Source organism: Cricetulus griseus, chromosome 3, assembly GCF_003668045.3.
Source record: "Cricetulus griseus strain 17A/GY chromosome 3, alternate assembly CriGri-PICRH-1.0, whole genome shotgun sequence".
Lineage (NCBI taxonomy): Eukaryota > Metazoa > Chordata > Mammalia > Rodentia > Cricetidae > Cricetulus > Cricetulus griseus.
The window spans coordinates 99,169,032-99,182,143 of record NC_048596.1 but is presented as its reverse complement, the minus strand read 5'-3'; the positions used below and the strand labels follow the sequence as shown (position 1 = coordinate 99,182,143).

General features: G+C 38.1%; 1 protein-coding gene across 1 annotated transcript in view; it reads right to left on the bottom strand.

Moving 5' to 3' along the window:
• Ppme1 (protein phosphatase methylesterase 1) overlaps window positions 1–13,112 on the bottom strand; it is a 52,601-nt gene that overhangs the window by 21,427 nt on the left and 18,062 nt on the right. Inside the window, exons 2-3 of the mRNA XM_027407779.2 lie at window positions 7,176–7,269; window positions 6,623–6,715 (exon numbers count right to left, since the gene is read on the bottom strand). Of these exons, the coding sequence (XP_027263580.1) occupies window positions 6,623–6,715; window positions 7,176–7,269 (187 nt within the window). The remainder of the gene's footprint in view (window positions 1–6,622; window positions 6,716–7,175; window positions 7,270–13,112) is intronic.

Below are 13,112 nucleotides of genomic sequence, written 5' to 3'. Positions count from 1 at the left end.
AACAAGACCTAGTCTCCAAGGTGTGTATGTGGGGGAATCATATCACTTTGATATTCTATAAATTATCTCAAGATAATTTCAGCCTTAAGAAGTACAGTATTTGTAATTGACAAATATTAAAGATGCACAGAAATATCCATTCTCACAAACATGTGCTATCCTCTTAATGTAGTAATTTTTCTTGTCTAGACTCAGAGAGGTACTCTTGTATTTTGTTGCCGTCACAGCTATGGAATTTCTCTAAATTTCAGTATCTTCGCCTGCCTAAACTGTAAAGATAATGGACCAAGACTATGCATCTAGGCACTGGCAGGGTATCTAGCACAGGCAAATATCCAGGGAGATGCGACTGTGTATTTTCTGGTTGATCCCTGGGGCTCATGGTACCAAAATCTAGGAGGCATGGGAAGACAACATAAAACAATATGATGGAGAAACAAATCCATGGGAAAGTATCTTCATTAGTAGTCAGTGTGATTCATTAAAAGTTTTTTGCTTGTCAGATTGGTAATGTTTTCCCTTAAATTCCTTATTTTTAGCAAAAGTACTTGACATTTTCAAACACTGGTGGAGTTACAAATCAATAGAGCACTTATGCACTGATTCAATTATCAAAACTTCTATCATTTAACAAAGATTGCCCACTTGGAGATCCTAAACCGAGGAAACGCTACTGTCTAAAACTAACAATCTCAGCACCTAAATAAAAATGGCAACGTGAAAGCCAGTACTCTAGCAATTGACTTGACTCCAAAGGTCAGAATTCAAGCTTTCGAGCATATCTGTGAATATAAAAACAGTTAAAAGAGAACAGGAACTATATCTAATAGCAGGAATAGACCCAAGCAAGCACCTTACAACATGAGAGATATGAGTGACAGTAAGTGATTAAATAAACAAGATATTTCCATGAGGCAGAACCAGTATAACTTTGTGAAATAATTTTCCTAGACAGTGGAAGCAGAAGGCACTCGAGACTGAGTAGGGCAGTCTATGCTTAAGGATCTGAGAGTCAGGCTGCACAACCCTCTTCCTCCCTTTATGTCTGCTGGCCATGTGTCCTAGAGTTCAAGATTTTTCTAACCATAATATGCAGTTTCTTTACCAGTCAAATATAAATGACTTATTTAATAAGGGCATGGGGCTAGACATGGTGATGCAGGCTTTTAACTCCAGCACTTGGATGCCGGGCGGTGGTGGTGCATTCCTTTAATCCCAGCACTCGGGAGGCAGAGGCAGGAGGATCTCTGTGAGTTCGAGGCCAGCTTGGTCTACAGAGCGAGTGCCAGGATAGGCTCCAAAGCTATACAGAGAAACCCTGTCTTGAAAAACAAACAAAAAACAAACAACAAAACAAAACAAAACAAAAAAAAAACCTCCAGCACTTGGGAGGCAGAGGCAGGCAGATTTCTGTGAATATGAGACTAGCTTGGTCTAAATAGTGAGTTCCAGGACAGTGAGAGCTACATAATATTAAGATTAAATGAACAAAAAGACATAGTTTCCTGCTTTCTTAAATAGAATATAGCAATCAACATTTAACTTCTTATCAACTGTTTGGAAATGATACCAACATATTCAAGGAAGGAGTACTAAACATCAACTCCATGACAGGCAGGCATTACATGAAGACATCCAGAATAATAAAGCAATGTCTGCTCTCCAGGATCCTATGACCTAACTTATTGATCACACATACTGATCATATCTGTGCAGTTGCATTACAATACACACACCTATGCTGTCACTATTTCAAGAACAAAACATTCCTTAAGTATGCATAACATACCAGACATAAATTAGCTATGATCTTTGCCTCCAGTGAGGTGTGGTCTGTAAACTCCATACTGGATTTAAAAGACAGTGGGCTGGAGAGATGGCTCAGAGGTTAAGAGCACTGGCTGCTCTTCCAGAGGTCCTGAGTTCAATTCCCAGCAACCACATAGTGGTTTACAACCATCTATAGTGAGATCTGGTGACCTCTTCTGGTGGGCAGGAATACATGCAGGCAAAAGGCTGCATACATAATAAATAAATAAATAATATAAATCTTTTTTAAAAAAAGATAGTATAATAAGAAATGCAATACATGTTGTTATGCCTCGGATGTGGTTTGAGGGTTCTCTCTCCCCAAAAATTTTCACATATCAAAATTCAATCTCAATATGAAGAATTAGGAGGCCAAAACTTATTCTATCAATAGTGTTAATAGGCATATCCCTTAGAAAATGATTAGTAAAAGATAAAAATCTTGAGGGAGAAGGCCAGATGACTAAATTATGGTTATGTAAACCAGGCCCTCTATCTCATGATCGTCCTGTTGTATTATAAAGCTACAGAAATAAAAATAACATGGTATTGGTATAAAAGCAGACATACTGATCAATGGAATCAAACTGAAGATCCAGGCATAAGTAAATATACCTGTGAACACCCAAAACACACATATGTTTTGAAGCAAAAAACATACACTGGAGAAAAGACAGCATCTTCAACAAAGGGTGTAGGTCAAACTGGATTTCTGCATGTAAAAGAATGCAAATAGATCCATATTTATCACCCTGCACAAAATTCAAGTCCAAATGGATCAAGGACCTTAACATAAGGCCAGATGCCCTGAATCTGATAGAAGACGATAGAAGTGGGAAATAGGCTTGAACTCACTGACCCAGGAAAGTACTTTCTGAACAGAAGATCAATAGTGCAGGCACTAAGACCAAAATTAATAAGTGGGACCTCATGAAACTGAGAAGCTTCTGTGCAGCAAAGAACACCATCACTCAGACACAGTAGCAGCCACAAAATGGGCAAAGGACTTTACCAATTATACATCTGACAGGGTTTGCATCTATAAGTAAAAAACCTGAAACCCAAACATCAAGAAAACAAATAACCATTTAAAAATGGGGTACAGACTAAGTGGACAGTTCTTGAAAGATGGGACACAAATGGCTGAAACCACTTAAAGAAATGTTCAACATCCTCAGCCACCAGAAAAGTGCAAATTTAAACTACTTTGAGATTTCATCTTACACCAGTAAGACCAGCCTGGCCAAGATCAATAAAATAAATGACAACTCATGCTGATGAGGATGAGGGAAAGGGAACACTTATTCACTGCTATTGAGAGTGTGAACTGGTATAACCTCTATGGAAATCGGTGTGGCAGTTTTACAGGAAGCTGGAAATCGATCTACTGCAAGATTCAGCTTATATCACTCTTGGGCATACATCTAAAAGACTTTACATTTTATTACAGAGACACTTGCTCAACCATGCTCACTGCTGTTCTATTCATAATAGCCAGAAATTGCAAACAGCCTAGATATCCATCAACAGATGAATGGATAATGACAACGTAGCACATTTGCATAAAGGAGTATTATTCAACTGTTAAGAAAAATGAAATTAAGAAATTCACAGGTAGCTGGGTGGTGGTGGTGGTGGCATACACTTTGAATCCCAGAACTCAGGAGGCAGAAGTAGGCACATCTCTGAGTTTGAGGCCAGTCTGACCTGCAGAGCTAGTTCCAGGACAGCCAAGGCTACAGGTTTTGAGAAACCCTGTCTCAAAAAAAAAAAAAAAAAAGGACAAATTTTATGTTTTCTTTTATATGTGAATGTTAAATTTTAAGCTTTTGATATGTGTGCTGCAATCCAAATAACCACAGAGGTTAAGTACTTAGTAAAGGACTAGGGAGAGGAGAGGATCTCCCAAGGAAGAGGAAACAGACTATAGTGCTACAGAGAGACAAATGGGAGGATATTATAGGGAGGGGGATGGGAGAGAAGGTTAAATAAAGGAGAGAATATGGGGAGGGACAACTAACACTAAAGGCCATTTGGAAAGCCATATGGAGACCTACTGTAGAAGCTTCCTAAAATAGATACATACATGAAAGGAATCTGAATGGAGTCACCAAGTAGTAGGGGAAGACACTGTCTCAACTAGACATCTTATGCTACCCAGTAAAGCCTCCTGTGCCATGAATGGGTTACATCTTGTTGAGCCATTGGCCAAAGTGGCCCCATCTAAACTTCCAAACAGCAAGGAGATTATTGATTGTTCTTCACAACCTGAAGATAAGGCCCTACTGCTGAAGACAACACTTACGTCATTGAACATGAAGAAGCTGAGCTTGTGCCTAACTAGAAGCTTCATCCCTACTGACTAGTATCCATGTTACTGAAGGTACTCTCTGCACACTCCTGGGGGAAAAGATCATCAGTATCTCCCAGCTACAAACCTGTGACCTACAACAGTGACCTGCCTACAAGAGATACGCTACAATAGTAGCACAAATGTTACAGGAGTAATCACCCACTTTCTGATTGGATCTAAGATCCACTCCATGAGATGGAACCCATATCTGACACTGCCAAAGTGGCCAACAACCTAAGATTAGATAGGCCCTGGGCCTAGGGAAAAACCTATTATTATTATTCTGCTAAAGGAACACAGCAATAAAATAACTCCTAATGACATACTGTTAAACCCACAGACCAGTGGCTTGCTCAACCCACATCAGAGAAGCTGCTTTTGCAGTAGATGAGAACACAGGGACACACAACTGAACAATGTGAAGAGTGTGAGAGACTTTGGAACACTCAGTCCTAAATGGGCTATCTTCATCAAAGCCCTTCCAGTGAGGCTCAGGGGTTTATATGGAAGAGGAGGTGAAAAGACTAAGAGCCAGAGGTGATGGATGACACCAAGGAAACGGCGTCTTCCAGATACCACAGGACTGATGCACATAAGAACTCACAGACACAATGGCGATGTGCACGGGACTGACTGCACAGATGAGACCCCAGCACTGATCCCACACCTAACCAAGAAGCTACCTGTAATTGGCATTCTCTGGCAAAGGGAAAAGTCACTTTTCTCCAATGAAATCTCACGTGGTATATCAACTTCACTTCAACAAACTCAATGATATTTTTGTAGACTTTTTGCTTAATTTTGCTTTGCTTGGGCATTTTTTTTAAATTTGTCTTATTTGGTCTTTTGCTTGTTTTGACTTTTTTCATTTTTGTGAGTTTTTGTTTTATATTTTTCCTTTTGAAAGAGAAAGAGAAAGAACATAAAATTGAATTGTTAGGGGGGAGGGAGGATCTGAGAGGAATTAGCAAAAGTGAAAACATGATCAAAATATATTGTGTGAGAAAAGATTTTTAATTAAAAAAGGGACCCCCTGATAAAATAATTATGAGCCAAAATAAACCTTTTATAAACCACTTCATATGTGGTATTGTGTTATTGGCATTAACAAAAAAGGACTGACCCATGTCAATAATTTTTATATTGATTACCTGTTGAAATGATCAAGATGTATCACTTTGAATACAATGATTCAAACTAAATATTCTTAAAAATAATTTCACTTATGTTTTCAACCTATGCAATATATCTACTAGAAAAAATATTTATTTTAGAACTACTTGACAGCACTAATCTATAGACATGAGAGAGCTTGGTGCCAGCAGGCAAATCATAAGCATAGCCTAGAGTAAGAGAAGGAAACAGCAAACAATAGTCAAATCCTTCAGTTCCAAGGATTGAATACTAAATCCCAATCATTCCTGCCTCCAGGATCAAAATGAAACACCTAGGGTTAATTCACAACCATTTGGCTCTAGTACCTGGTTTTTGTCCTTCAGTGGTAAACAGAGGGAGTATGTATATTTGCTTGACACACAAGAAGAGATCACTTCTTTTTATGCAAAGGTGTTGCTAGTATCTTTCTTAGAAGCATCTCTTTGCATGTGGGCTGCCTTTTCCTCCAGTCAAAGATGAGAGCAAGATTTACAAAGGGCAGTATTCGTATCAGCCCACACTCTGTACTGTAGACCTAAGCACCATAAACCAAGAGCCATTTCCCAAGAGTTCAAAGGTGCAAATGTGCACACACATATACAAACTGTTTTTTTAAAATAAAATAAGATAAAGCATTACTTTAAAAAGAAGACAGTTAATATTGCATCAAGGATGAGAGAGAGCTACATGATGATCCACCCCTAGCTGAGGACCTATTGGCAATTGATGGCTATTAGGGAAGGGAAGTCATTTTTCTTCCAGGATGTGGTCACTACTAGGTTGCGAATGTTCCTGTAGATGGCACCACTTCCATGCACTTACAAGCTGCACTAACTAGACTCAATGGGTTACCTAAAAAAATAAGAAGACATGAAGTTGGAAGAAGTAGGAGGGATTTGGGTTGGATCTGATTAAGATACACTGCATTCATGTATGAAATTGCCAAACAATAAAAATATTCAAAAAATAAGAAATATTTTCCAAATACTTCTTAAACATCTCTATGTGCAAGGGATCCTGGGGGCTCTGAAGAAAACAAAGTGAGTGATAATCTAAAGCATCTGAAACAAAACATCTACTCATTGGATATTTAAATTACTGAGACATTTTTTGACATATACATACAAAATGTTACAAGAACCTGGCTAAAAGAACAGGGACCTTGAGCACACAATGTTAAAGCTTTGCAGTCTACTCTCTCCTCTCCTTCTCCCGAAGCAATGAATTAGCCTGGAAAGAACTAGTCAAGTCTACCTGAGAGAAAACAATCATACAACACACCAGCTTCTATTACCAACAACTTACCGTGAACACTGCCCAGGAAAGGGCAGAATGGCCTCCTCCATGGAGAAGCAGCAGGACTGGACCCTCAGAACCACTCTTGTAAACTCGAAAAGTGTATGAACAGTTAAAGATAACAGATTGAAGGTTTTATTAATGATAACATACTGATTAAAAAAAAAAAAAGAACAGGCAATAACCTTATGCAAACTGCAGACTTAAAGGAACTTATATAGATGTTCCTGAGATGTCAAGACTGTTTTGGAGTACACTGTCAGTGTGCCTTATTTCTTTGTTCCTGAAGAAGACTCAGTACTTGGTTTCTAGGAACTCAGTCACTTCGGCTTGCTAGACTCAGAGTATTGCTTTCAGGAATTTAATCCTTAATCCCTTGCAATGTGTCAGACAACTGCAGCCAAAAAGGATTTGGCAAAAGGCTTACAGGTGATACACCATGCTACATAAAGGACTTGTGGGGGATAGATGGAAACAGACAGCAGAAGGAAGACTATTTAGGAGCTACCCAAGTCTGTCTTAGCACCTGGCCCTTACACTGAGGCAGTCTCTGAGAGGATATATCCTTGCCAGTTTCATTCTCCACTTCCACATCTTCCATTGACTCAAAGTACTGACTCCACGGGACAGGAGAAAAGTCCCGCTTCCGTCCAGGGCTAAGGAGAGGAAGAAAAGAGAAAGAGCTGTTTCAAATAACAGTTATTATGCATAAGAAGGCAAAATCTTGATCAATAGAACAGATACTAACTGTAAATCCAAACTGAAAATAGCAAGTATTCTCTCATAAAGACACAAAGAATTCATAAAGCATCATATACAATATTTAAGTAAGTCCAAGCTGATTTAAGAGTAAACATTAAGATTTTATACAATGCCAGGTGTAGTGACACATGCCTTTAATCCCAGCACTCAGGAGGTAGAGGCAGGCAGATCTCTGGGAGTTCGAGGCCATCCTGGTCTACTTAGTGAGTTCCAGAAAAGCGAGAGCTATATAGTGAGACCTTATTTCAAAAAACAAAAAGATTTTATACAATTAAGTTCTTAAACTCATGAGTACAGTTGGCGCTGCCCATATACTCTTAGATGTGTAGTCTTCCACTAGAGTAGGGTCAACTCATCAAGGGTCACGTCCTTAAAGAAAACTGACTGTCCCTCTCTCAACAATCATACAGCTTCTTATACATTCAACAGTTGGCAGTTGCTGAGCAAATGGATGGGGCCTGTTTTCTAATACAAAGAGAGCCTCTGTAATTTCAGCCCTGGCCAGTTTGTTTTATTTGGGTTATGCAAGAATTTCCATGGGAACACTAGAGGTAGAATATTTAGTTCCACTTACTCTGTAGTCACTCATAAACACGAGGATACATATGCTAATTTCATAACCACAACACGACCTGCCAAACATATCACAGGTAACAGGCTCTACAGCTCCAAGTGTAAGCTGTAATACCTATACTAAAGTAGTACAAGTGCTACCACGTAGTGAAAGCGCCCAACGCTTTTACTGCACACAATAGTGAACCACCAAGCCAAATGCTTTACTGGAATTATTCTATTTAATCCTTACAAAACATGGTTGTTTTTACCCCATTTCACAGCTCAAAAAAAAAAAAAAAAAAAAAAAAAAAAAAAAAAGATTTAGAGAAGTAAAGTGACCAAGATCACATGGCTAGAAAGTAACAGTGACAGGACTAAAATCAGTTTCTTTATTCTTCAACCCTCTTCAAGCCACTCAATGTTCTATTACTTTCAGCTTTTCTATTTTCTTTTTTTCTGCTTTCTTAAAAAACAAAATCAAAAACAAAAAAACAGTAAGGCCTTATTGCACGCTACCAGAGGCTTCATTTTCAGAGTAAATATGACCAGTTATGCCAATGCCACAGAAACTTTCTGACTTAGCCAGGAATCAATTAAAAAGAAATTATTTGTAAAAATTAAAAGTTATTCTAGGACTCTTCACTCCTAATTTCCTCTATTTAAAGTCAGATACAAAGCAAGGTTCTAATTTATTCCAACTACCTGAGCCTACCTGGTTATGCAGTCAGTGGTTCTAGGCTGCTAAAGGCTGCTCTCACACATGGAGATTTCCTACCACATCTTTGGTACCTGATTACCTTTGAACACCTAATTATTTATATACTCCAAGATCTCAGTTGATTTAACAAACAATATTAGACATGAAATAGGTATCAAGGAACTTGTTTTAATCTTTGTATTCTAGTTAGGCCAGACCACCTTACATTTGAAAGATGTAGTTTGGGTTCTTTTTAAAAAGTAGTTTTAGGCAGGGTGGTGGTGGCACACACTTTTAATCCCAGCACTCGGGAGGCAGAGACAGGCATCTTTGTGAGTTCAAGGCCAACCTGGTCTACAAAGCAAGTTCCAGGACAGGCTCCAAAGCTACAGGGAAACCCTGTCTCAAAAAACCAAAAAAATAAAAATTAAAAAATAAATAAAAAAGGTAATTTAGGTCTGGGGAGATGGCTCAGTGGGTAAAGGCTGGAGCCCTGGTGCCCGTCTGTAACTCCAGCAACAGTGGGGCAGTAACTGGTGGATATAAGGACCTGCTAGCCAGCCTGTCTAACTAAAACAGTGAGCTCCAGGTTTGGTAAAAGACAGTCTTAAAATAAGGTAGACAGAAGGTAAGGAAGATACTTGACATCAACCTCTGGCTTCTACATACTTGGGCATGCACACACACAGTTTTAGATTCTTATTTCATGTATCCCTACTTTATGGCCATTATAGCCTTTTTATTTATAATTTTAAAGAATTGTTAAGGTTTTTTAATAAATAAATTTAAGAATTCTGAAGTAATAAATTTTTCAAAAGTATAACAAGGTTAAATTATACTTTAAAATAAAATGGTATTCATTCAATAAAAATTTGCCAAGACCTTATTTATAAAATTGGACCTGAAGTGAGGTGTGCGGAAATACTGAGATACCTATAAAGTCAGGAACCGTGTCTGCCTTTAAGAAAGTGCAGAGTACATAAGTATCTAATACAATATAAAAAAAGGTTAAAAACCTCGGGGGTTCAGCTAACGTGCTACAGATGCTCAAATGAAGAAAGAAAGCTTACTTCCAGCTTGGGAAATAAAAGAGAGGTTTCAAAGAAAAACTACTCTTAAGGGACTGAAGGACAGAAGGTAAACCATGGAAAGGAGTGAGCAAGGTACTACATAAAAATAGAGGATGGGAACAGGAGCCACCACAGACAGTGTGCAGCAGGAGTCACTGGAGACAAAACAGTTAACTGGGAAGGAGTGGGAATAGCTACCACAGTTTTGGAAAGCTAAAAGAAGTTAATACAATTCAAAGTATATATTGGGAGAAAGAAAGAATGTTGGCTACAATGAAGGAGAGAATGTATGTATGTTCTTGGTGGTGGTGGTGGTGGTGGTGGTGGTGGTGGTGGTGGTGTGTGTGTGTGTGTGTGTGTGTGTGTGTGTGTGTGTGTGTGTGTGTGTGTGTATGTATATCTGTATGTGTGAGTGTTTTTGGTGGACTCCAAAAGGCAAACAGACATTGGATGTTATAGAAAGTGAGAGGCCAATAAAATGTACAGATAAAACTCCATATGATAAAAGTGCAAGATGAAATTAATTCTGGAAGAAAATATGTTTACATACTTTTTTTTTTTCGTTTACATACTTTGTTAGGAATGGATAAGAGCTTTGATTGGCAATGAATTAAAAAAGAGGAACTGACCCTTGGAAAGGTAAACCCAAAAAACTCAGGAGTGTCTACAATATGAGGAACTGCTGACAGAATCACAATCAATTCTAAAGTTGAATTACTAAGTCTTATTTTAAAATAAGAACCACTTTCATAGGTCAGTGCACACAAAATTATTGTGTCAAAATAAAATGTATTTTAAACTAACAAAATAAATAAACAATTTCTGTTTTCTGCTACCCTCCTGGCAAAGAGAAACAAACTTTAGTGTGAGACACAAAGCCAATCTGGTTTCTGCTAATTCATGGATCCTTCGCTGTGAGCACAGACCACATTCAGAATCTGATAAGAGCTGTGGTCATTCATGAAAATCACACATGCAGGTCCAGTACACATGCAGGTCCAGTGCACATACAATTTTACTGCTCCAGGAACCCAATTTTCAACTGTATTAAGGACTGAACTTTGACCCCCAACAACCTATTTCTAGAGAAAAGAAGATAAAAAGAAAATCACAACATAATGTACTTTTAAAAAATAGTTACTAAGCCTGTAATCATTTTTCATTTGTTACCTATTAAGTTTATTTTTAATAAATCAATTCTGTGTTTCCTGTGTAACATTAAACATATCCCCTAGTTTCTAGAAGTCAAGCCTCTCCATGTCTGATGGGACTGTACTGTCAACTTTATACAGGCTGGTATGAGGATTAAAGTTACCTTCTCACTACTCACTACTCTCAAACCAGATTGCTCCATTTATACATTTTCTAAATATATTTTAATTCTATATTTGCCATAGTTCTCCAGTTAGTTCAACTTGGCACCAAAGTGAGATCCTTGAGGAAGAACATTCCCCAAGTATTCACAGAATCTGACCCATTAATAATTATCATCTGTTGACACATGAAATGAGCCAATGTGATTATAACACTTAGCTTGGTGTCTCAGCATACATCTATTATTACTACTATTAAATGGCTTGGAGGCTAATAAATACAACTCCCCTTACTTAAACCTAGTAAGGTTTCCAGTAAAAGAAAATGTGTCACTACAAAATTATACTAACCAAGCTTTTAGTACAAGAGTAAGGGTAAGAATCAACTCAGTCTAGAAACAAACTCTAACATTACCTGATCTTCAAAACAGAGATCAAGGCAATTCAGCAGAGGTCAGAACAGTCTTTCCCACAGAAGCTGGGATTATTGAACAACCATGAACAGTTTCCACACAACTGCTACTTTCTGAAGGATAGTTAACTACATTTCATGGACAACAGCATAGCTCTGAAGCCAGGTTATTTTAGTTTACATTTCATTCCCAATAATTACAAGATTTCTGAGTCACCATGGCCATTAATCTGCCACAATTTCCTCAGCTATAAACTCTGAGAAATGATTCTAGGTAACTTTCATTCCAGGACCCAGAACCAGAGAGACAGAGGGAAACGCCAAAGCCAAGGGCTACCTCATAGCAAAAAACATACAAGGAAACAAATCAATAAAGATTTCACATACTGAAATTACCAAAATGCAGGCTGTTTTGTATATTTAAATAAATAGTAAAAATTAAAAAAATATGACTTCAAGAACAAAATAATTAAAAATAAATGCTTTAAAAAAGATTTTATTATTTATTATGTATACAACATTCTGCCTCCACGTATGCCTGCATGCCAGAAGAGGGCACCAGATCTCATTACGGATGGTTGTGAGCCACCATGTGGTTGCTGGGAATCAAACTCAGGACCTCTGGAAGAGCAGCCAGTGCTCTTAACCTATGAGCCATCTCTCCAGCCCAAATGGTCTGTTTTGAACAGATTAAGCAGAGATAATGGGAATGCTACAGACATGGTCATGCTGCAGTATAAGAGGCTTCCATCAAGAATCTATGGCTGAAGACTACAGCTGTCACCTGTGTGAGTATCTATCCTGTCCCACTCTTACTGTCTGGAACTCACATTTGACATGAGGCTTGTGTGTTATTCTCTTTTAATCCTTTGCTTCTTTTCTATTCTTTGTTTCTACACCATTTTCTATACCCAAGTGAATCACAGTTGGTTGTTCATGACTGTGGGTTCTTTCTTTACTGATTTCAGCTATAGGTCTTCTAATATTTAGGGAAACAATCCCTTGAAATCCTTTTACATTGCAGCATGACCATGTCTATAGCATTTCCATTGTATTAGGTATTACAAGAGTTGGGAAATATGTCAAAATTGTTTAGCAACCTTAGCAATTAGGGAAATGCAAATCAAAACAACTTGGAGATTTCATCTAGCTCCTAGCCAGAGTGGCAAAGATCAACAAAACTGACAACAAATGATGGAGGGAGGATGTGGGGGAAAAGGAGTTTTCATTCACTGTTGGTGGGACTGCAAACTGGGACAGTCACTCTGGAAGTCAGTATGGAGAATTCTCAAAATAACACAAATAAATATAGCCCAGCTATATGATTCCTTGGTATATGCCCCCAAGGACTCAACATCCTCATTGCTGCTCTATTCACAACAGCTAGGAAATGGAAACATCTCCCTTCAACTGACAAATCAATACTGAAAATGTGGTATCTGTGCACTATGGCATACTATTCAGACCTAAAGAAAAATGAAATAATGGAATTTACAGGTAAATGGATAGAACTAGAAAATACTATATGAATGAGGTAACCCAGACTCAGAAAGACAAATGTGGCATGTTTTTTCTCATCTGAAGTTTTCTCAGTCCCAATCTTCAGATTGGGTATACAACATGAAATAGCCATAGAAACCAGGGAAATAAAAAGGAACCAGGGGAGGGGACACTAGGGACAACAAGATGT